The sequence below is a fragment of the Cavia porcellus genome, unplaced genomic scaffold (assembly GCF_034190915.1).
Source record: "Cavia porcellus strain 051 isolate PalLab524CR breed Dunkin Hartley unplaced genomic scaffold, mCavPor4.1 scaffold_20, whole genome shotgun sequence".
In the NCBI taxonomy this organism is placed as follows: Eukaryota; Metazoa; Chordata; class Mammalia; order Rodentia; family Caviidae; genus Cavia; species Cavia porcellus.
The window spans coordinates 19,069,791-19,095,271 of record NW_026947503.1 but is presented as its reverse complement, the minus strand read 5'-3'; the positions used below and the strand labels follow the sequence as shown (position 1 = coordinate 19,095,271).

General features: G+C 38.9%; 1 protein-coding gene across 1 annotated transcript; it reads right to left on the bottom strand.

The window, feature by feature from the left end:
* Positions 1–279: 279 nt before the first annotated feature.
* On the bottom strand, positions 280–9,267 carry LOC100722186 (serpin B8-like). The gene is given in 8 exon segments (XM_063232120.1): positions 280–1,007; positions 2,722–2,870; positions 3,291–3,297; positions 3,908–4,050; positions 5,834–5,951; positions 7,531–7,668; positions 9,101–9,196; positions 9,199–9,267. Coding segments are annotated over 8 exon segments (1,125 nt in total). The 3' UTR covers positions 280–602.
* Positions 9,268–25,481: the final 16,214 nt, after the last annotated feature.

Sequence of the window (25,481 nt, the reverse complement as noted above, 5' to 3'; positions counted from 1 at the left end):
TCTCAGCATGGTCCTGAAGTTCACTGCTGAGCCCTTGAATTGTACGTAAGTCTTATCGGAAGAAGTTCTAAAGAAGCTGTTTCTATGAGAAGCTACATGAAATGTGGGTCATGAAGAGCTACTGTGTGAGATGTGATAGACGTGCTCTGTTAAATGCCTGTAATAAGTGGCTACAGTGTAACCCTATAGAATAACAGGGTTCACTCCTCCCTAATTTTGTGTGCAATGGGATCTGGGCTCTGGCATCCCTTGGAGAGACTGGCAGTGGTGGTGGGCAGAATTTGAAGACTACCACAGGATAGAAAATCTCATTAAAGGCTGGGTCATTAATCAGTAAGATGTTTACAAACAATAGGCCTAGACTTGCAGTAATATAAGAGGTATATCAAACATTTCAAAACAAGGGAAGCCTTCTTAACCCCAAACTCCACACATCTGAAGCCTCAGGCGCACTGCAACTGTCAGCAAAGACATTCACAAACCTCACCACTACAAACACTTTATTTTAACATTTAAGCCACTGCACCAGTTTGGCCACATGGAATTTATTGAAGGCAAAGTAGGCAGAGGGGAAAGGAGTCACATACAGCTACAGAACCTCTTCATGGCGAAGAGAACTTGCCGCTGTACAAGATGCTGTTGGTGTTGTGGTGCCAGATGAAGAAAAGGAAAGGGTGTTCTGCACAGAACTTTGGTTCTACAAGGGCACTCCTGGCATTCCGGACCACTGCAGTGACCCCCGCTGCCTCTGTTCCCTCTTCATTAACCTCCACAAAGCACTTGTGGGCAACCTTGGACAACGGCACATTCTTTATAGTTGACATTCCCAAAAAGTCAACCTTAGACTCCTCAAAAGCATCAGTCATTCCTAAACTTTGGAGAACAGATTCCAAGTCATAACTCTCCTCCAGCTGAAATCTGGGAAGGAAAACTTCAATTTTAATTTTCTTCATGTTTTTTGGATCTGTCCACGATCTGAACTTCTCATATGTAAGGGCTTTCTCCACCTGGAATAGGAAAGGATCAAACCTTAAAATCTAAAGAACAACAGGCTGGTACCCAACACCCACTTATTACCCTCTTTCTGTGATATAGAACTATATTATGAGTTCTTGTCCAAAACAATCTACAGATACTTTTCTTGTTAGAAGCACACCAACCCTACCCTCAATTCTCAACCCTATTCTTGCATCTAACAATCAAAGAGCTAAAAAATATCAGAATGTTTTAAACACAATTTATACTAAATTTGCTTAGAATATTAAAAATTGACATTTAGAAAAATATAACCAATTGGTCATATTAATATTCATCCAATGGTAGGTCTGTGAAATGAAGAGACTAATAAAATAAAGAGTATGGTTCAGAGCTCTGATTCTGAGCTATCCAGGAATCCACTCAGGGCTGGAACAGGGCAGATCTTTCAGGGTCAAGAGGTGGCAATCATCTGAAAATGAAAGGAGACCAAGCTTTAGGAGAAAGTCAGAAATGGAGACTTCAAAGGACTGCTGCCTCTGACATTCTTGTTTGCCCTCCTGTCTGTCCTGCAGTTAGCTCCAAGTGCTCTGAGACTCATCACCCCTCCTTATCCACAAGGAAGAAAGCGGGGAGTGAGAGGAGCTTCTGCTTGTACCTCCTCCACCCTTCAGCAACTGGTGGTGAAGTGAGGGAGGCTTTCCAGGGGCAGCTGTTTGAACTTTGGCTCTGTTTTAGATTTCTAAATTTCCTATCATGTGGCGATGACAGGTCCCATTCTTGACTTGTGCCAATAGCTTTGTACTCCATAGAGCAACCAAGGAAATCAAGCAGTCTGTCACACTTAGGATGCTGATCACTGGTGTGCAAACATTTCCTTCCTTATATGTTTCTTAAACATCTGGTAGCATAGACCCAGCAGTAGTAATATTTGTTTACACCATAGGAATTAGCAAACATTACAAATGAGGGTCTCCCTAACCTCCCAGAAAGGAAGTTTACCAGCATACTGGTAATCCTGCATTTCCCACCTTGTAAGTTTGCATACTATTTTCCTGCATTGTTTTCTATCATGAGAAGACTTGTCTCTCCTTCTGTCCACAGTAAATCTGCCATCATTACCATAGACTTGCAATTCAAAGTGTGACATACAGAAGTATAGCAAATTCCCATGGTGAATACACACACATACATATAAATATGTATGTATATTCCTACTAGGAATCAAATACAGGACCTCACACTTGCCAGGCATTCACTATGTATTGAAAACATGTACTAATTTTTTTTAAAATGTGTGGTCCATGGACTAGCAGTGTATGCTTTACAGCGAATCTTCTCAGAAATGCAAAATCTCAGGTCACACTCTCCTGAATCAAATCATTTTTACAATAAGATTGCCAAGAGGTTTATACACATGTTAATAATTGAAAAACATTTCCAAAATTATTCCCTATCCTTTTCCTGGGACTTTGTTCAAGAAGTACTGGGATCTCTCTTCAAAATAAACCATGTTGTTATATTTTTGGAACATTGTTTTCTTCATTTCCTCAAAATCTATCCAGTCCTATATAGACACTCAAGAGAAACGCATACACATGTTCACTGAAAGGCACACGCTGGTGCTCATGCAATACTACTTGCAATTATCCATCACTGAAAACGCCTCAAATGCCATCTGGGAGATGGACTTAAGTAAGTTCAGCTGGAATCCACAGACACTTGGACTCAGTGACCAGCGCTCACCACAGCAAGATCAGTGTTCTCTTCAGGAAGCAGAATGACCATGCTCAGCTCCTCCTCCTCATAGGGCAGCTCCAAGACCTGGGTATTCACCTCCTCTATATAACCCATGTTAAAGTGTGCATGTTTGAACATCATCTGCACTGTTTTTTCTCCTAGTAAAAACACAAAGTTAAAATTAGACTGCTGAAAAATGAGCAGAATTTACTAAAATCAAGATATGTCTGGCTCATATAAGTCCTAGATAAGCACAAGATAATACTTCTGAACACTAATGTTATTATAGTCTTCACACGCGTATCTTAGTATTGAGCAGCACACGCTATCACTGTTCCCTCAGATCATGTATTATGCAGGTGAGAGAATAGTGTGCTGAACATAGAAGGATATAAAACCCAGCTTTACTTTTAAAAGAAACCGTGTTTCCTTTTTTAAGAATATTCATAGGTAAGGACCCCATAGATCTTATAATTAAAAATTACTTCTCCAAGTTAAGAGGAGCACTAACAAAATTCAGCCCTTAGGTTGAAAAATCTGGTTAGAAAAGATATAGATGTCAAAGGAAATTATACTTTTATTCTGAAAAGGTGCCCGGTATATAATTGGTTTTATAGCTTTGATTTCCTTAGGGATGGGACCTTGACAAGATACATAAGGTCAGCATTTAAAAATGTCTTTGTATGATGGAAGTCAAATTCCAACCTAAAACTATTGACCCTAGCCATTATCATATTTTAAAGGGAATGCAAAATACTGTTTTCAAAGTTAGCCTTAACATCTGCCACCAGTCTGTTTTCCCCCCTCAGACTTGTACATTCTTGAATTCTGAGGCAAAAAATAGGTACAGTTTCTACTGATATTGCAGGAAGATGTCTAAGTAATTACAGACAGTGATAGCTTAATATCAGCGTAATTCTAAGACTTAGAAGAAATTTCCTTCCAACCCAAATCGTGTGGATCAGAGATGGGAGATGAACTTGACCAAAGAAGAAAAAACTAAAACTGCCTATGCAAACAGTATTTTAGTTTCTGTCCTCTTCCCTCTAATTAAAGAGAGACGGGGGGGGGCATTTAATTCATTCAGACAAAGATTAAGATTCAAGATAATGTGAAATGAATTTAGTTTTTCTATCATCTTTCTCAGCTCATGACCTGAGAAGGTAGTAATACATGAGAAAATGTTCCCTACCTAGCCAGTTTTAAAGGGCATTCCTCTTGTGTACTTTTTGTCAAACTGTTCGTTCCACTTTCCTTTGAAATACACACCATTCACAAGGACTAGCTTGGTCTGTGAACTGACAATCCCAGGGCTCAACACTTCTGAAATCTTACCTGGGAAGAATAGGAAAGAAGTTTAGTGATTTGGGGAAACATAAGCATTCCTTACAATCTGCTTGATACATAAAGCCTAGGTTTGGTGAAGAGCCAAGGTGGAGTCTTTCCTTCACTGACAGTATATCACTTGCCTTTAAACAGTGATCCTGAGGTAGGCAGGGCAACTGTGGTTCTGTCTTCATAACTTGTAGATGTAGAAATGCAGGATGAACACACTTCCCTTACTTTGCTGTCAAGTTCACATAAGTAAGAAATGGCTAAGAAAATAGGTCTGCCTTGCGTGTTGTAGGATGTGTAACCAGTGAGGCTTTTCTCACTTGTGACAACCAAAAATGTCTTCATCATTGACAAATGTCACCAGATGGACAAAGCCATGCCTGCTTGAGAATCACTGCTCTGTTGCAATCTACAGCTCTCATCTAGATAAAAAGTCTAGATGAGAGCTTTAAGGAATTAAAAAGTCCCTTGAAGATGGGGGCTTTGGCTTATGAGGAGGTGGGAAGGCGGCGGACTAACTGAAAGGAATGAGTGGGGGCGGCATTAGGGAGATGGAACAGAAGAACCCAAATTGAGTTGTTCTATAGGAGAAGGAACCAGTGACCCCAAACTCCCTTCCAATTTTAATATTTTGGGCAAACATGTGGACTGTTAGCCAAAAAGAAGGAAGGGTCTCAGTAGCCTAAAGAAGTGATAGAAAAGGGGTGAGCAAGATGTGGAGAAACTTCTCGGGTGATTCAGTACTGCTGTGTCAACAGGAGAGTGAGAGCACACTGGACAGACTATGTGCAAAGGCTGGTTCCTTCCCATGCTAATTATGTCACTGGCTGTGAGTATAACTGGGGCATGGCTGCTGCCTGGCACAATGTGTGTGTCATAAACAGTGGATGAAAGACACTGGTGATAGGTTGGCCTCTAAATTTCTTGTTAGTTACTTAGAATGTTTAAAAAACATGCCCTCTTTTCTTTTTCTGACTTGTTTTGTTTTGTTTTTGTGGTGATGCTGGTTGTTGGTGATGGTGGTTGTTGTTGGTTTGTTTTTGTCTGGTTTGAGGCAAGGTATCACTATGTAGTGCAGGCTGGCCTTGAACTCATTATCAGCCCATGCTGGTTTCAAATTCATTGTGATCCTCTGAACTCAGCCTCCCGTGTGCTGGGATTACAGGCACATGCCAACATGCCTGGCTCTTTTTCTCCATAATCAAGTTATGGACTGGACAAATGGTTTCTGGTGGCATGGACAGGGGAGAATCCAGATTAGCAACACACAGAATTTGCAGTAGATTCAGGAAAGATCACTTTGAAAACAAGTGTAGCCACAGTGAAGTCAGAGAAGAGGGAGTGGGCTTCAGGCAAACTAGTGAGCTGTTCACACTAACACAGCAAGGCAACGGGACAACTTATATCACTGTCGAATCTCAGCTACAATGTAAACGAATTCCCTCTGCCTCAGAGCATAGCATGGGTCCCCCCCACACAGAAGATAGTGAGGGCCACAAGAAGTAGTATTTATCAGGGATTTTCCAGCCCAGTCCCTAGGGGAAAGGGCTTGAGATTCTAATGAGTTAAATTTTTTTTAAAAAAATCACTACTTTCTGATCTGATAATTCCAAGAAAAACAGGATGTTGTTGCTAGCTTAAAATCTGAACAAACCAAGAAACAGCCCTCTGGTTCTAGCATTCATAGTATCCCAAGGCACAACACCATGAATTGTCCAGCCCCTTCCCTCTCCACCTCTGCTCCCAGGGCAGTGCCAAGTCCACCTAAATTAAAGTTTCTTACCTTCAGTCTTTTCTTTCACCCAATCATTGATGTGTTTCCTGCACTTTTCAGCATCTTTAGCAAAGGACAGTGCCTCCATCTCTGCCTGATAGAACTTCTTACAGGATTCCTTGAAGGCCTACAAACACAAACACTGAGTTTGGTCCATTTGGCAAAGGTCCCCACAGCTACAAAAGTGAAACTGAACCCACAATGTTCTTTCCTCTTAACAAGTTTCTATCATACATGCTTGCAGAGGTCACGCTGCCCTTTAAGACACACACATTCATGTAATACCCTAAATGTCAGACCACTTACTCTGTATGCATCATAGTCACTGGATAAAGACATGACGGCTAACAAAGTGACGCTCAGACTAAAGATAGAGACAGTCCATGTACACAGACAGTCACAACTGTGTGGATATCACCAGCCATGCACGAAATAGCCCAGGACTGTCTCTGTTCAAACTCTTCACTGACTCTGATTTTCTGTTCTCTTACTAGGTGACCAATCTAACTCTCTTTTACTTTAACATAGGGTCTGAGACATATTTATTGAATGAGAGGCTCCATAGTAAAACTAAACTATCAAAAAACCATAGATCTACGAACAACCCAATAAGAAAATAGCATTTTCTATCTGGGACATGATGATTAGCGGAAAAAGTATTATGTGTCAGGGAAGTTGAAATGTAAGTTGGGGTCAATTCAGGAAAGGCCTATACATCATACATTAAAACCCAAATAATTCATCCCATAAAAATGTTTTCAGATATTCTGCAATTAGCCTCCATCTTCTATCCATTCCCCATTCTCAGATATATTAGATTCTGCCAGAGAGGATTCAGAGGAAAGAAGAAGCCAAGTAACTAAGAAACGTGGAAGTTGATGACCTGCACTCAAAGATTAAGCAGATGTTCAAAAATGAATATTGGTCCACTAGGGTATTCCTGGGATCTAGAGTCATCTCCAGTGATCAATAAACCCAGGCCAACCAGATTCCAGGGGCAGCATCTAAAAGTAGTGAGAAGAGATACGTATCTGAGTCTCAGTATGAACCACTGGAACATCCAGCCAATAAGACAGTTATACCTAGTGTGATAATTTCATTAATTTTAAACTAGCATCACCCTATATACTGTGTGGCATACTTTTTGGGATCTCACTTTCTAACTTATGGTAGCCACAGAGTGGAGCAGGTGATTTTGAAATTATATGCTGAAGTATGAACATATTTTCATTTTAAAAATACTAGTCTGTCAGTGGTGGGATTTATGAGGCAAACAGAAGGGCCAGGCAGGTCTTGGGCAAGCCAGTTAAGAACAACTGATAGGAACATGAAAGATAGTTAGTTTGAAACCAAACACCAGTGGTGATTCAGAAATAGGAGCAAATGCCAGAGTCCCGAAAAGGCTGTCACAGCAGAAAGCAGCCCAACAAGCAGAGGTGGGAACAGGGGAAAATTCTGTAATAAGTAGATGATGTTCTCAGGGACAGCGGCCCAAGGGAAGAGGTCTGCATGCAGGAAGATGGGCGGACTGACTTTGATTCTGACGGGGATGTACCAGAAACAATTTGAAAAGAACACAGATCACAAGCAAGTATAAAAGTCAAAGTTCTAATTGCAGAAGTATAATTCTAAGCACATTTTCCAGGAGATCAAATTGTGCTTTTATCTATTTTCAAACTCCTCATCAATGAGTGAATGCTGCTTACTGGGAGAAAATCACATGTTTCTTCTCCAAAGAGTCTGCCAAACATGCTGAGCAGGTACTTAGTGTCGGCTCTGTTAACTTCAGTGAGAAGAGACTGGAAACCTTCATGGATATCTCCATCTGTGTTCAAATAAAGTGCCTGGGAATAGAAGACAGTGTGTGCTGTAAACATAGACAGGACACTCCTCCAGAGAGCTATTTCCAAACAAATACCTGGAATGAAAATCAATAGACTTCTGCCTTAAAAGAAGTTTGGTTCAACTGTCCTTTTTGATTTTTTGCAATGCTTTTCTCACCTTGGGAGCATTCCAAGCAACATCTTTCTTTATGATATACATTTTTAACACACAATAAATACATTCAGAAAGAATGGCTATCATCAAGAACGAAAAAAGAAAAATAAAAAGAAAAACAGCACAGGGTTCTTCACCCTTAGCAATAGGAACACTTCGGATCTGACAATTCCTTGTCATCTGAATGGTCCGGTGCTCTATAGGATGTTTTGCAGAATTTCTGGCCTCTCCCCACCTGGAGGTCAGCACCACCTCTCAGTTATGAGAGCTAAAACTCCAGCTTTACCAAATACTATACCCCTAGGGAAAGAAGCTGGCCACCTAGGTGAGAAACAGCAGTCTAGGAGATTTGTCCATGTCAGGAAGGCAGCCTGCAATAATTTAGGGGGAGGCAGAGCAGAAAAAAAGGTAGTTGGGCTGAATCTAATGTGACTCAGGGAGTGATTTTTTTTTAAATCATTTTGTCTGTAATTTCATAATTGTTCAGACCAGATTATGGTTACACATCAGATTACAGTGAGAAATAAGGGTTTTTTCTGTGCCTCCCCATAACACATGTTGGAAGCTTCCCTCCTCCAGTAAGCTGCAACAACCACAGCAGACCACACCTGGGACCCTGGATATACTACTGGTTATCCACACATCCTTGGTGTTAGTGGCAAAAAGATGTCTATATCGCAATTTTCTGGAATCCATTCAACAGATGGTCAAAGAAATGTCTTGAAGTATTACCTACTACTGCATCTGAAGATAAGGATATAGATTGAAACTGAAACATTTCAAATGAGCCAAATTAAAGATTTATTCTAAATAACCCCAGGAAATCTAAGTTGACATTTAGTCACGTTTCTCGTCTACATATGCAAAATCATACATTAAAATAACCACTTTGAAAAGTTTACGTTCCCAGCTGTACTTTCATTTAAAACATAACATTAGAAAAGTTTAAAATACAAGATTAAAATTCTTGGCTTTTGTGTGGAACAAAATTAAAGGTTACTTTATCAAAGGTGTGATCCACCAACAAGTTTGATAATTTTACCTAGAGAAAATAAACTTTATGACCTATTTTCCCCCATAAACATTAGAGGAGATGATCTATACTGCACAATTCACCTTTATGCCCATGTCCACATTGTCAGAGTGGCTTCCTCCTAATCCACAGGACACACTAGCTGTCACCAGCTAGAAGCAGAGCATGCAAAGACCAGCTCTATGGGAGCAAAAGAGAAACCTGCCTTTGTTCTCTTTTTTGGGAGAAGGGGTAGGTATGCATACCTGGGACATCTGGGCTGCAGTGTTTCCTTTTGCCCCCAGGAAGACCATAGCCAGGGAGGGCGAGATGCTCAGTGGGCATATGAACACGTTTTGTGATTGTCTTCTTCACTCAACATTTTGAATAAGCTGATGGCAAAAGTGCCATTTCCTTCACAGAGATCATCCATCTGGTAAGGTCTGGATGGAAGACACAATAAAGAAACATATCAACAAGCTCATGTGCAGTCACACAGTCAGTGTCCCATCAGCAGACACCAAGTATGGTAGCTGAGATGACTGTGTCCTAAAAACATACCCTCCTAACCACTGACCCCTGTGACTGCGTCTTCATAATTACAATGGCGATTCTGTAAATGTGACTGAATCAAGAATTCTGGATATGGGCATTGTCCTGAATTATTCAGATGAGGTTAAGGGAATCACAAGGCTTCTTACAAGAGGAAGGCAGGAGGGTGGTCCAAAGTGTGAAAAGTTATGAAGACAGAAGCTGAGGTCAGAGTGATGGGAGGCCAGACTGATCAAGGACTGGCTGCCTCTAGAAGCTGGGAAAGGAAAAGAAAAAAATTACCCCCTGAACACATTACAATGAGCCTTTTAGCGCTTTCAATGAGACAAACAGACCACCAGTGGCACACATGCCATAGATTTTGTCACCACTGCCCTAATTATCTCTGCCGTAATGTTTGAAATTTATGACCTCCAGAACTGTAAGATAACAAATTGTGTTGTTTGCAGCCACTAAACTTGTGGGGAAGCTTGAACATTTTCCCCCCACAAAATAGCCAAATGTAGTCTATGACAAGTAACACTCTTCAAAATAAGGGGTCAAAATAAGTACTGACTTAGCCCCCTCTCAGTATAACAGCGGCCAACAACACTTCTTGCAAGAAAGTGCCCTCAGTGTTTCTCATAGCTCATCTCATTTTACCCTAATAATAACATGAGGTCAGTACACACATTAGCTCACATGAGAATAATCAGGGTATGGTAGCTACTTCCAGAGCTCTCAAGAAGTCATTAATAACCATAACCCACAGTTCAACTTCAGGGATTGAATTCTTAATCATTGCACAAAATCTCCCTAATTGTTGTTGGTTCCCTTTGGCTTCCCTAACAGTTTTAATACACATAAGCCCTTGTAAATGAAAACGGTATTTTTTGTCGTCATTTCATGTGGAAATGGCTGGATAGCTTGAACCAGATTTTGGAGAATGTATTTGGGATAATCTCATCTACATATGGGCCACTAGGAAGATAAAGTTTACTTGGATCATGGTAGCAGCAAAAATGATACACGATTTTTGGCAAGAGTTGCTGAAACTGGGTGGTAGGAACTGCAAACAGAGTCTTTTATATAAACATACACATATATGCATTTAAATATAAATGTACACACACACACACACACACACACACACACAGGGGAACACTATGAATCAGAAGCACCAATTTTTGGTAGTTGAAACTGAACTTAAGACCTTGCATTTGTCAACCAGGCGCTTATGCCATTGAGTTACATCCCCAGACAAGCCTCTGATTTTCAATCTGTCTTGGCCAAGATGACCTTAATGTTTCCTTAAGCTTGACTAAATATTAGTAAGGCTAAATTTGACATTTGACTAAGCAAACTAAATGGGTTATTCCCTGCCTCTGGGCCTTAATCTCCCTTTTCTCAAAACATTACTTTTAAAACAAACAAACAAACAAACAAAAAAAAACACAAAAGGAAAGCTTGCAAATGTTAGTTCAGGTTTTCTCCCTTTAAAATGTAACTCTTGTTTTAAAAAAATCTCCTCCTGCTTTCACCTTCCAGGACAGTGTTTCCCTATCAACCAGTTTCTTTGGAAGTCTGGGGAGGCATCTTTCGCTAGGTGATAAAAAAAAAAAAAAAAAAAAAAATCACTGTGAGTTAACTAATAATTATTATCATTTTAGTGAATTATTATGTCTTGCACTAATTCATCACATTTCTACTAAACCCCATAGATATGTGGCTCTTGTCCCATAAAATATGAATTTTGCTGAACGTCTTTGTTCTTATGGTTAACGATGTTTTGGAAAATAAAAAGACAAAGCATTACACATACTTTCATGACCCTAATGAACTATTTTTTTCTATTAAGTCATCCTTTTTTCACATGCATGTATATTTTTAACTCAAAAACCTTGAAACCAAATGGAAAAATATGCTCCAGGTTAGAAAATCAACAAATAAGCCAAAAATACCACAAACTCCATATAGAAATAAGAATCACCACGCTCTTGTTCATTTCTGTAAACTTTATGATCTTTATGATCTTATGGTCTTCATTCTTCCTCCAGTTTCCTAGTGGACTGTAAAGTGCCTCACACAGCAGCTTTGAGATCATGTGCCCCTAGAGGAGGTCCTGCAGGCCTTACTTGTCTCTCAGGCTCAAGAAAAGGAGAAGCGGAACATGCAGAACCAGGAAGAGCAACTACGTCAACCAGAGCACTACATGGTCTGCTTACAAGTCCTCTCCTAGGATACTTTTTCAAAAGGGGATAGCACTGAGTTTTTTTTTTTTTTTTTTTTTTAATCAGTTACAGTTTAGAACATAGAAAAGCAGTGCTCTAATTGTAAATCAGCAGTCCAAACCAATGAAAATTAAAATTTGAAAACCATGTGTTACATTTTCAACCAAGAAAATGCGATGGTGGTATACTTTGTAGAACAGTACTCCATAATTAATAGATCACTTATTACATAACAAAATGTCAAAATTCCCATTGTCCCCTCATCACAACATGTACTGTAGAAGCTGGAGGACCCATGTTTTCTCCCCCGGGCAAGTCTTCTAACCCTACACCAATACTTGTGACATTTTATTATAGATAGATAAGTTATTTAGAAATATTATGAACAGCCAGCTAAGGTTGGGCCCCAGGATTTGTCAGTGCAGAAAATACCTGTGGCTAGAGGCACATTTGTCAAGCTTCAAGACAAAACAAAAAGACCACACCCACGTACTTCCCATAGGGATGAGCAGCAGTAATTGATATCCTAAATAGGCACCAATCATGGTGGGTGGAGGACCAAAACCTCCGGAGCCCATTTCTTCCCGGAAATTCTTTGTTCATTCCTTGTACACTTGCCACATGACTTGCTTCCCCATTCTATCCCCATTTAATCAATACTACCTAAGGGACTATACTCTTAATTTCAATGGTTGACCAAAATTTTGTTCCGCCTTATACTCAGCTTATAATTTTCCATTGGGTCAATGTTACTAAAAGACTACCATTATAGTATTAATTAACTATAGTTTTCTCCCACATTATATCCACATCACAAAACTCCCTTAAGAACTAGATTTCCCAGAGCTACCCATTCAGGACCCCCTCTGTCCCTTAGATGCAAACTTCCTTTCTCTCAATAAATACTTTCTATTCTTAACCTCTGTAACTCCTAGAATTCATTCTTTAGTTTTAGAGAACATGAATTCAGTGTATTGGACACCTAGCAGGTTGAGAGTTATAATATTGCCCTTACATTATTTGGAGGGCTATATCATTCCTATGTCATATACCATATATCAATGTCAGAAACTCTAAGTCAAAAACTAATATTCAAACTTTGTAAAATTCAGGTCCCTAGGAGTTGGCAAGGGAGAAACCCAAAGAGAGAGGGAATTAGATAAACTGAATATGATACAGACACAAGTAAATTTGCTCTGATCCTACCTTAGCACAGGAGCTTTAGATTCAAAGTGCAGCCATCATGAACTTGAGCTGGTGACTGTGACCATATATATATATATATATATATATATATATATATATGCATTTGCATGCATGTATTTCATCATCTTGTCTGCACTGGCAAAAACAGTGAACTAAAGGATGACATCGTTTTAATTGCTCTGAACTGAAAACTCCCGCCTCTGGTTTCTTCCATCCTTCCTCTTCCTTTTCTCATCCCTTCACCTGCATCCCTTGTTAACATCCAGGTACCACCCAGTGGCATACTATTCCCTATTCAGCTCTGCCAGATGACAGCAGCACACACTGGTATAGACACACAAGCGTGTGCGCGCGCGCGCGCACACACACACACACACACACACACACACACACACACACAAATGCTCTTCCAGAACATGACAGCCAGAACCAGGACATGACATAAGCCCCTGCTTTCTTGAGGCTTCAATCTCATTTATATATTAATGCTTTTGAGAAGGGGGCAATACACAAAATGGACCTTCCTCGATACATGCAAAGAGGAATTGGTATCAAAAGCTTTTGCAAAGGGTGTAAATTTAAACAAAATGGAATTTGCCCAACACATCTAAAAATATAAAATAATACCTTTAGATAGATACAAGCACTACATTAGATTCTAATCAAATACAGGAAAGTTTTATATCCAGCCAATTAAATGAATTTGCATTAAGCTAGTTTTCCTTTCCCAGATGAACAGACAAGGGCAAACATTGTCCACAGGGTTCCAGGAACAGTCATGGATTCAGCCTCCAAAGCAAGTCTTGTGCTTCTAAGTATGTGTCACCTTTCTTTTCCTGGGAGCCTTAAATGCCTGTGAACTCCATGCTTCTCATCCCCACCCCATGCAAACATCCAATGGTGAATATGTTGAAAGAGTTTTTATGTACCACTTACGCGTTTTGAGAGAAGAGAATGAAAATTTTTCTGACCGGAGTTCACAGGCTAGGAAAGATACACACACTGAAATGCATGGTCTCAAGCCGCTCCTGCACTCTAGAACACGGTAAGTTACCAGGGGCTACAAAATTTCAAACAAAAGAAAGAAAACTCTGTGGTAGTCAGGAAGTGTTTCCAAGAAGCTGACTCTGAAACATTAGGCAGACATTGTGTAGGAGGTGAGAATGGGAAGCTGTAGGCTCAAGGATTTGCAGGGGCAAGGAAACAGGGAGGGCTTTCCTGTGAGACTGACAGGGATGAGGAAAAAAATGGACTTCTTACGCTTAATTTAGAAGTTTGAACTTAAGTTATGGTCTGGAAAGCCATATATTGGCTGGAAGGGCTGGGCCTGTATAGATAGGCAGGATCTGGTTGGTTTCCAGTCAGGGTCCTGCTATGTAGTTCAGGCTGGCTTTGAATTCACTGTGTAACCCAAACTGGTCTTGAACTTGTAGTGACTGATCCTCCTGCCTCAACCTCCCAAGTCCTGGGATGACAGGCAGATCCCATCATGCCCAACTCTATTTGTGATTTTGAAATAAATATAGCATGTTGATTTTAGAACAATGACATGGTTCGCTGTTCTGTGTGGAACAAAGCAGGGGAACCTGCTGATTGACCAGAACCACAGACCAGTGACTGCTGACAGGTCAGCAATGGGTACACTGAAAAAGTGGAATTTCCAGGCAGACAGACAGCTAGAAAAAAGGGAGGGCCCGGGGAGGCAAGGATGGTCCCAAGGCTCCTAGCTAACCATACTTGGTGTGGGTCATGCACTGCAGGAAGTGTCTATAAGGAGCCAGCTTGGAATGGGAAGGTGATTCATTCCATCTGAAATGTATACCACACTGAATGAACCTGGTGACAGTCAAGGGACCTTTGGAAATACAGGTGGGGTGGAAGATGAGTAGCTGTTCTAGAGCAAGCAGGTGGAAGACATCTGTATCCTGATTCTAGGCCATTCTACATGACTCCATGGAATTACCCAGAACACACTCACACCAGTGGAACAGGAGGAGAAACTCACTTATTTCTGGGAATTTGCAATATCTGGGGGTCGTAAAAGGAAGGGAAAGAGACTATGAAGCAGCAGTCAGGGGAGTGTGGGAGAACTGGGAAGGTGCTTTTCAGGTTCGGGAAGAGGACACCGTCCAGCAGGCCAGAGACAGGGGACCTGAAGGGCACAGCAGACAGAGGCAGAATGGCCTGGGAGACCCTCAGCACAGCACTGAGAGAGAGACCAAGGGGTGATGAGCAGCTGGGAAGAGAGGAACCACTGCATCTAGAACCTGTGGAGTTAAAACACACTTTTTCAAGTTCAAAGAAAGCAATGAAGAAGAAAAGTTGAAAGATGTAAAGAAAAGAGGAAGGAAAGAAAGGGGAGACACAAGGAGAGGAAGAACAAAAGGAATGGAGGGAAGGAGGGCAGAAGGGAAGTTACAACCTATAATCAGAAGGAGCAGGAGTTTGTGTTGGGGGTAGGATTGGCCCAGCACCCTCCGGGGACTTGCCCAGGGCCCTACAGAAAATCCAGCCAGCCGCAGGTCTCCTTCCGCACTCTGGGTTTCTCCGATGTTTGGCCCAGAGTTCCCGCCCATCCACTCCAAGCACCAAATCCCAAGGCCCTCCTTCCCCGCCACTCCTCTCTGCGGGCAAATCCAGGAGCCGCCTTGGCTGGGAGGGTGGGGACGCTCAGCCTCCCGGGGGGCTCCACACTGCAGGCTACATCCTCCCGCTAGAGCGCCCCGGGGAAGCAGGGCAGAGCTTCCCCAAGTAGGGAGTTGGAGGGTGACTTGTTTTCCCGAGTTCCTGTGTGCAGTAGCAGTGTTTGCTGAGCAACTGGAGCTTCACCTCGAAAGTGAAGCAACAGCAAATTTGAAAATTAAAGTTGCTGAAAGTCAGAGGCATCTCAAACTGTAGGGGCCACTAGTCATTAAGGGGGTTTGACACCCATCAGTGTGATAACATATTAAATAAGTATAGCATAAGCATCATGAAAATCTAAGCAGAAATGTAAAAGCATATGTAAAGAAAACCTTTATATTAGAAATATACGTTTGTGCCACAAAGTTATTTTAGAAGGTAGTGATGGCAATGTGGTTAAATGTGCGTGTTGTCTTACTTTAATGTTTTCACATAGTCATTTTAAGACCTTATTTTAAATTTCTACCTTTGAACTCATAACTATCCTGAGAAAAATGCTTATCCACATAGTTGATTAAAATGCAGTAATAATAGCATTGATTTTTCTCTACTAAACTTGACTCGATTTTTCAAAGTACATACTGCTTAACTCTAAGTAAAATATGTTTAATTCTTTTGAAAACTAGTTCTTCATGCAAATCAATGCTACTTATAAATTTTGTAGTTTAAATTTTTAAGTTTGGAGCTCACCAAACATTATTCATTAGGAGTATCTTTATGAAGGTTAGAAATTTACATTTCCAAGTTTTAAAATATACACGTGATAATTTTAACTTCTCCAGCAATTAAATCATGTAATTATGGAAAAGTACCCAAAGAATTGCACCCAAAATGATCAGTCTCTTAAAAAAAAAAAAAAAAAGGTAGTTATTCATAGATACATGTAAATGGAAAGGCAATCAATTGTATTTTTTAAAAACACACTCGATAGATTTCTGTTGACCATCACTTAGTACCACAGTATACATCAATGCATTTGAAACATTAGCCTTTTAAAAATAAAATTTAGATCTACATCCGCCTTCCCATTTCAGCTGCTCTTGGAGAACTGTGGAGTTTCCAGCAAGTAGGCCGGCGCACACTATCCCCAGAGCCCAGCCTATTTGGTACTCCTGCAACTCACCATGGGTGTTCAGAGCAAGGGCTGGGCAGATATGGGGCACCTGCTTCCGCCTCCTCCTGGGTCTGGAGGACTGTGGATATCTCAGCAAGCGGGGGAGCATCGCAGGTTCCAGAGGCCCCTCAGCCTGTGGTAACTGCTCAGTGCACTCTGCCCCAAAGCCCAAACTGTTCGGGACCCTCCAGGTATCCAGGGGCAGGAAAGTGGATAAGTGGGTTTGAGGGATCTACATCCACCTCCCCACTCCGGCTGCACTTGGAGAATGGTGGAGCTTCCAACAAGCAGTTGGGCGCACAGTGTCCCTGAAACCCAGCTTATCTGGAACCACAGAGTTCTAAACCGGCAGAAGAGGGCCATTGGTTCTACAGACCCACAGGCTTGGGGGAACTGGGTGCCAGAGTCTCTGGAGCTACGAAATAGAAGGGGATTTCCAACAGAAACTTAGGAAGCTTTCAAATAACACTTGAAACACAGAAATATAGGAAAATGACAAAACAAAAGACCAAATTACAACTTCAAACCCCCAGCCCATCTCAAGAAACCCTAGGAGCGATGTACATGGAAGAAAATATATGCCATTCACCTCAAATATCGGACATAATAGCTACTGAAATTAACAAGCAAGTCCAGGAAGCTTTAAAGGAATTCAAACTCGAAATAATCTCCCATGTAAAAGAAGAAATGAAAGAGATTCTGAATATATCTAAAGAAAACACAGTTAAAAAATTGGAGAAACTAAAAAAAAAGATAGAATCCCTAGATGAGCAATATAAGAAACAAACAGAAGATATAATGCAGATGCACAGAGATATACAGGAAATAAAAAACTCCACTGAAAGTTGTAAAAACTGCCTCAATGAAAGTGAAGATAGAATTTCAGACCTTGAAGACAGGATTGCAGCTAGAAAACACAAAAGGAAAGATCTTTTAAAAATAACAAGGAATCAGGAAACAACAATTCAACAACTGCAAGATGATGCAAAGAAAAATAACATAAGAAAGAAAGGGATTAATGAAAAAGAAGGAGACAACATAAAGGATGTCAAGAGGATATTTAGAGAAGTAATAGCTGAAAATTTCCCAAGCATGAGATCAGAAACCAACATCAGGATCAGTGAAGCATATAGAACTCCAAATAGTCATAACCAAAATAAAACTACACCCAGGCATATAATAATCACCATCCCAAAAATCCAACACAAAAATAGATTATTAAAAGCAGTCAGAGAGAAAATACAGATCACTTATTAGAGGAAAACCTATCAGAATCACAGCAGACTTCTCAGCACAAACAATAAAGTCAAGAAGAGCATGGAGTGAAGTATTCTAAAGATCCTAAAGCAAAATGATTTCCAACGTACAGTGATGTACCTTGAAAAACTATTGTCTTAGTTACTTTTTACTCGTCGCTGAGACAAAATACCTGAAGCCCAAAGTTGGGAAAGGAAAGGTTTATTTGTTACGCTTTTTGGAGGTTTCAGTCCACACTCAGTTGGCTCCAAGACAGGCAGGCATGGCTGGGCTGCAGTTCATGGCAGCTGCCAGCAGCAAACTCAAACAACCAAAGAGAAAAGCTCACCTTCTTCCTGCCATTACATCACATCCTGGCTCCACCCCTATATGGGTGGAGCACTAACACCATCAATCCAAGCACTATACAATGAACCATCACAAATGAACAATGCAAACTCATGAGGCCTGGGGGACACAAACATAAACCATGACAACTATAACTCAAAATTGATGGTGAAACACGACACTTCCATTACAACTAATAGCTAAAGAACTTCATGAACACCAAACCAATCCTGCAAAAAATATTGAAAGACAGTTTAGATACACAAAGGAAAAAACCACTAAGCAAAGCAGATAATTAAACAGAAAAGAAAGAAAAAGAAGCAACAGCAGAAAGATAACATGTCAACAATAAACCAGCATTTAACAGTAATAACCATTAATGAAAATGGTCTCAATGCACCAATCAAAAAAAAAAAAAAAAAAAACAGACTGGCAGAATGGATCAAGAAACAAAACCCAACCATATGCTGTTTACAGGAAACCCATCTAACCCAGAAGAATACTCACACACTGAAAGTCAAAGGATGGAAAACAATACTTCATGCAGCAGGAATCCAAAAAAAAAAAAAAAAAAAAAAAAAAAAAGCAGGAATAGCCATTCTGTTTGCAGACAACGTGAACTTTAAACCAACAATGACCATAAAGGACAAAGCAGGTCACTATATACTCATTAGGGGAAAACTCCAAGAGGAAGAGATAACTATCTTAAATATTTATGCACCAAACTTCAGAACACCCAGTTATATAAAACAGCTATTAACAGAAATGAAAACTCAAATTATCAGTAACACAATTGTAACAGGAGACCTTAACACGCCATTGACACCAAGAGACAGATCAACCAGAAAGAAAATGAGCAAAGAAAGAACTGAATCACACCTGTGAACAAATGGATTTGATAGATATATACAGAATGTTCAAACCAACAACATCAGAATACACATTCTTCTCAGCAGTGCATGGGTCATTCTCTAAAATAGACCGTATATTAGCTCACAGAACATATTTAAACAAATGCAAAAGAGTTGAAATCATCCCTTGCATGTTATCGGATCACAGCGCTCTAAAATTAGAAAGAAATGATAAAAAATACTGCAAAAATCCCACAAACACATGGAAACTGAATAACACATTCTTGAGTAATCAGTGGTCACAGAAGAAGTTAAAGAAGAAATTAAACAATACCTAAAAGAAAATGAAAATGCAGATACAACTTTCCGGAATATGTGGGATGCAATGAAAGCCGTCCTCAGAGGAAAATTTATTGCACTGAGTTCCCACATCAGGAAAACAGAACGAATACAAATAAATAACTTGATGCTACAACTCAAAAAGCTAGAAAAGGAGGAACAAGTCAAGCCCAAAGCCAAAAGAAGAGAGGAAATTATAAAAATCAGAGCAGAAACCAATGCAACAGACACTAAGAAAACAAGCCAAAGAATCAACGAATCAAAGAGTTGGTTCTTTGAAAGAATAAGTAAAATTGATAAGACCCTAGCCAACCTTATTTAAAAAAAAGGGAAGAAAAAGCTCAAATTCAGGCAATAAGACATGAAAAAGTTGAAATCACTACAGACCCAATAGAAATACAGAAGATCATCAACACCTGTTTCGAAAACCTCTACTCTCAAAAGATTCATAACACAGAAGAAATAGACCTATTCTTAGAAACATATGAAGTACCAAAGCTAGATCAAGAGGATGTAAAACTGTTGAATAATCCAATCTCTGTTAATGAAATTGAAAATGTAATTCAGTCCTTACCTACAAAGAAAAGCCCAGGCCCAGATGGATTCACTGCAGAATTCTACAAGAAATACAAAGAAGACCTAATGCTGACACTCCTCAAACTACTCAATGAAATTGAAAGGGAAGCAATCATTCCTAAGTCATTCCTGGAAGCAAATATTACTCTAATACCAAAACCTGAGAAAGACCCAACTAAAAAAGAGAACTATAGACTGATCTCCCTGATGAACACAGATGCAAAAATCCTCAATTAAATATTGGCAAATAGGATGCAGCAAATCATCAATAAGATTATACACCAACCAAGAGGGATTCATACCAGGAATGCACGGATGGTTCAACATATGTAAATCAGTCAATGTAATCCACCATATCAATAAAGCCAAAATTAAGAATCACATGATCATTTCTATAGATGCAGAAAAAGCCTTCGATAAGGTGCAACATTCATTCATGATAAGAACTTTACAGAAAATTGGAATAGATGGTCTTTACCTTAATATAATAAAAGCCATTTATGACAAACCAACAGCCAGCATCATACTAAATGGCCAAAAATTGAAAGCCTTTACTTTAAAATCAGGCACAAGACAAGGATGTCCTTTAACACCACTCCTATTTTATATAGTACTGGAAGTACTAGCCAGAGAAATTAGACAAGAGAGAGAAATAAAAGGGGTAAAGATAGGAAAAGAAGACGTTAAATTATCATTGTTTGCAGATGACATGATACTCTACATAGAAGACCCCCTAAACTCCGTTGAAAGGCTCTTAGATATAATAAATAAATTCAGTAATGTCGCTGGATACAAAATCAATACTCAGAAATCAGTAGCATTCCTATACACTAACAACAAAATAACAGAGAGGGAAATAAGAGAAACCACAATCTTCACATCAGCAAGCAAAAAAAAAAATATATTTAGGAATTACTCTTATGAAAGAAGTGAAAGACCCATACAGGGAAAAGTATAATGCACTGAAAAAAGAAATTGAAGATGATCTTAGAAAATGGAAAGACATCCCTTGCTCATGGATAGGAAGAACAAACATTGTGAAAATGACCATTCTCATAAAACTGTTATACAGATTCAATGCAATCCCAATAAAAATACCATCAACAAACCTTATAGATCTAGAGAAATCACTCCAACAATTCATGTGGAACTAGAAGAGAGCTAGAATAGCAAAGGGAATTCTAAGCAGCAAAGGCAAAGCAGGAGGCATCACAATCCCCGACTTGAATTTATACTACAAAGCAACAGTAGTAAAATCAACATGGTACTGGAATCAAAGCAGAGCCGAAGATCAATGGAATAGATTAGAAGATACAACCACAACTACAAACACACTCAACCACCTTATCTTTGATAAAGGAGCCAAGCAGGTTCCCTGGTAGAATGACAGTCTCTTTAATAAATTGTGCTGGAAAAATTGGCTCTCCTTATGCTGAAAACTAAAGCTAGACCCATGGCTATCACCATGTACTAAATTAAAATCTAAATCTAAATCTAAAGCTCTGAATATTAAAACAGAAACACTGAATCTATTGGAAGACAAATTGGGTAGAAAACTTTAAGACACAGGAGTAGGTAGAGAATTCATGAACAGGACTCAAACTGCACGGGAAATACTTCCCAGAATCAATAACTGGGGACCATTGTTATTAAAACGTTTCTGCATGTCAAAAGAAATCTCCAGCATAGTGAAAAGAAAACTCACAACCTGGGAAAAGATTTTACTGAACTCTCTCTCAGACAAGGGACTCTTCTCTAAAACATATAAAGAATTAAAAAAAAAAAACCTCAGACCCCCAAAATTCAAAGATCCAAACCAAAAATGGGCATCTGAGATGAATACACGCTTCTCAGATGAAGAAATAAAAATTACAAATAAATACATGAAAAAATGTTCATCATAATTGGTCATTAGGGAAATGCAAATTAAAACCACACTAAGATTCCATCTCACTCCTGAAAGAATGGCCAGGATCAAGAAAACCAACCATAACAAATGCTGGAGAGGCTGTGGGGAAGTAGGAACTCTACTACACTGTTGGTGGGAGTGTAGACTGGTACAACCTTTGTGGATGTCAGTCTGGAGATTTCTCAAAAAGCTGGGATTTGGATGTCCCATTTATTCCAGCTATTCCATTTCTAGGCATATTCCCAGAAGAACTGAAAGCATCATACCACAGTGATATATGTGCACCTATGTTTATAGCAGCACAATTTGTAATTGCCAGATCTTGGAAACAAGCCAAGTATCCATTAATTGAGGAATGGATAGAAAAGTTGTGGTATTTCTATACAATGGAGTATTACTCAGCTTTAAAGAAGGATCACATTGAGATATTTATCAATAAATGGGCGCAGCTTGAGACCATACTCATAAGTGAAATAAATCAATCTCGCATGTATGAATACTGAATAGTTTCCCTAATGTAAGTAATGATTCAATATATAAAAGTATGTGGTAATCATGATTCCCCATTATGTGACCTTGAAGCCTTATAAAGTTTTCACTTATTAATTAGAAAGGCTTTATTCTGGGCTTCTTGATATGGAAATATCTGAAGCAATAGTATATGAAGTTATATTCAAATATTTCAAGGAAAAAGCAGACACTATGGTAAGTTTTATTAAGTCGGGTTATTTGGTGGTAGGACCAGCAGAGAGCAGTGAGGAAGCACTAGGTTGCTGAAACAGTCATGCTTTGACCTGTATTGTTATGTTGTTATGTCCTCTTTTATCTCAATCTCTCCCTTATTCATTAAAAAATTAGTTATTTTTATGTTTTTTTTTTAATTAAGGGGAAAATTTAAAACATTAGCAGGCTATTTTATAGTAACATTTTTGATTTCCTATTAAGTTGTTTTGAAGTCCTGTAATACTCCCACTATCTTGTTTTGACTGATTAGACTCTGCTCCATTCTGTAGTATAGTATCAAGTTTGGGGGATAGGCAACTACTTTGAAGGCAGTAAGATTCACTAAGATGCCCATTCTGGGTTGACTATTATCTCCTTTGGAAGAACTGTAATGTTTACAATGTTTAATTTTTATTGGTCTTTGTCTCTACTGTTTTGTTCAACTTTATAATACCTAATGAGATAGACAATTCTTTTTCTTTTTTTTTTTTTTTTTAGGAAATCACTAGTTAATGGATTACATATTGCCATCTTAGAAATAATTGTTCAAGTCACAAAATTAAAGCTTGTAAAGTGGACATTCCAACAATGATACTGCAAACAGTTCTGTTCAATGATCCAATAAAACTCGTGATATCATTTTCTATCTTATACACTTAAATATACATGCAGTTATATAGTTTAGAGCACTTCCTTTTCCTCTCTTTTGTACAATGACTATTACACATTTTGGGTTTCATTGCTCCCACAGTTCTTATTGCTTTTTTGGTAGAGAGTAAAACCAAATGTGACATAACAGAACAGAATCAGTCAAGTCAAAAGGGTGGACATAATAGATAATGTAAAAACATAATACAAGGTGATCAACAATGGTTACCATAATGCCTCCCGCTATCTCTAATAGAATTGCCTATATCATTAGTTATAATACAATTGAACAAAACAGTAAAGAACAAAACCGACAAAACCAAAACATTGGAGACATTGTAGGTCTTCAAAAGTAGATAAAAGTCAACAAGAATGGGCGTTATAATGAATCTCATTATCTTCACAGCTGATGCCTAAACTTTCGAACCTGATACTATCCAGCAAAACAGAATAGGGGAACATCAGTCAAAAACAAGATGATGAGAGTAATACAGGTCTTCAAATCGAGATAATAGAAAGTCAAAGAGGGTTACTATAATATATCCTGCTATTTTTTCCCTTTAATTAAATGGATAAAAATAAAAAAGTAAATAATGGAGTGGAGATTGAGATAAAAGAAGGCATAACAGTGAAACAGCGCAGATCAAAACATAACCATTTAAGCAGAATAGTGTTTCACCACCAGATAATCCCAACCCAAAAGTAGTTATCATATTGACTCTTTCCTTGAAATCCTTGAGTACAACTTCGTATCATGTATCATTAAGTATATCAAAACAATGTAAAACCATTTAAGAGAATGACAGCATTACAGAGTATTTAGAATCGACTAACAGAAAATGAACAATGGTTTCTGTATAATCTCCTTGTCTTTAAAAGGTTTTTGCTTATACTATCGTACATAATAAAATCCAATAAGATACAACCTATTTAGACCATTGGAGACAGAAGAACAAAAGCTAGATGAGACTTCAAAACAAGATGATACTAAATCAGTATTACCTATTAAGATGTCATTTTCTCCAAAATAGCTGTTCCTATCATCCAATCTTCTCTATCTCATTTCTGTTGAGCTATTTTTCTGTCAGTAGCTGTCAGTTTGTCTTCTTCATTTTGTTCTCTGCTCCATTCGTTGTGGCCTCCCCGCCACTATTTCTGGGTTCTTTGTATTTTTCTTTTTTTAGAATATCCTGCAATACTTTCTGTAGAGTTGAATTGGTGGTTGCAAATTCCCCCAGTTCCTCTTTATCCTGGAAGCACCTTGTTTTTCCATCAATTTCCAGGGACAGTTGTGCAGGATATCTCAATCTTGGCTGGAGATTATTATCTTTCAAAGCTTGAATTATTTCCCCCCATGCTCTTCGTGATTTGATGGTTTGTGCAGAGAAATCTGCTGTAATTCTGATGGGTGTTCCTTTGTAAGTGGTCTGTTTCTTGTCTCTGACAGCTTTTAATATTCTGTTCTTGTATTGAATTTCTGGAATTTTTATTATTATATGCCTGGGTGTTGCTCTGTTTGGGTTGTAGGTAGCTGGGGTCCTGTATGCCTCATACATCTGAGTATCTTTACCTTTTGCTAAATTAGGAAAATTCTCCTGGATTATTTCTGTGAGTAGCTTTTGTAGTTCACTTGTTTGTGTCCCTACTTCTTCTTTTATGTTCTTAATCCTTAAGTTATGGATCCTCTTATCATCTTCTTGTCTTTGTATTATTGCTGTTTGTTTCTTTGTTATTTTTAAGAAGTTTTTCATTTCATTCTCCCATATTACAAGTCTTCCCTCCAGTTCAGATAGTCTGTCCTTAGTTTCTTTCAAGCTGTTAGACAATTCTTTTTAAGGAAACAAGAGACATTATGGTAACCATTGTTGATAAACTTGTACTCTGTTCTTACATCATGTACTATGTCTATCCTTGGTTTTGACTGACAGCTTTGTTTTGCCATATTTGACTTTATTCTCTTCCAAAAAAAAGTAATAAGAACTAAGGAGTAATAAAGCCCAAAATGTGTAAATTTTGTTGTAAAAAAGAGAGGGAAAAAAGTGTTCTAAAGGATACAACTGCAAGTATGTTTAGGAGTGATAAATAGCTGACCATATTAATGTTTTTCTTTGGATCATTGAACACAACTGTTTGCAGTCTCTCTGTTTGAATGTTCACTTTGTATGCTTTGATACCGTGACTTGAGCAACTGTCTCTAAGACAATAATGTGTAGTCTATTAACTGGTGATTTCTTACTGTTTTTTTTTTTTAAT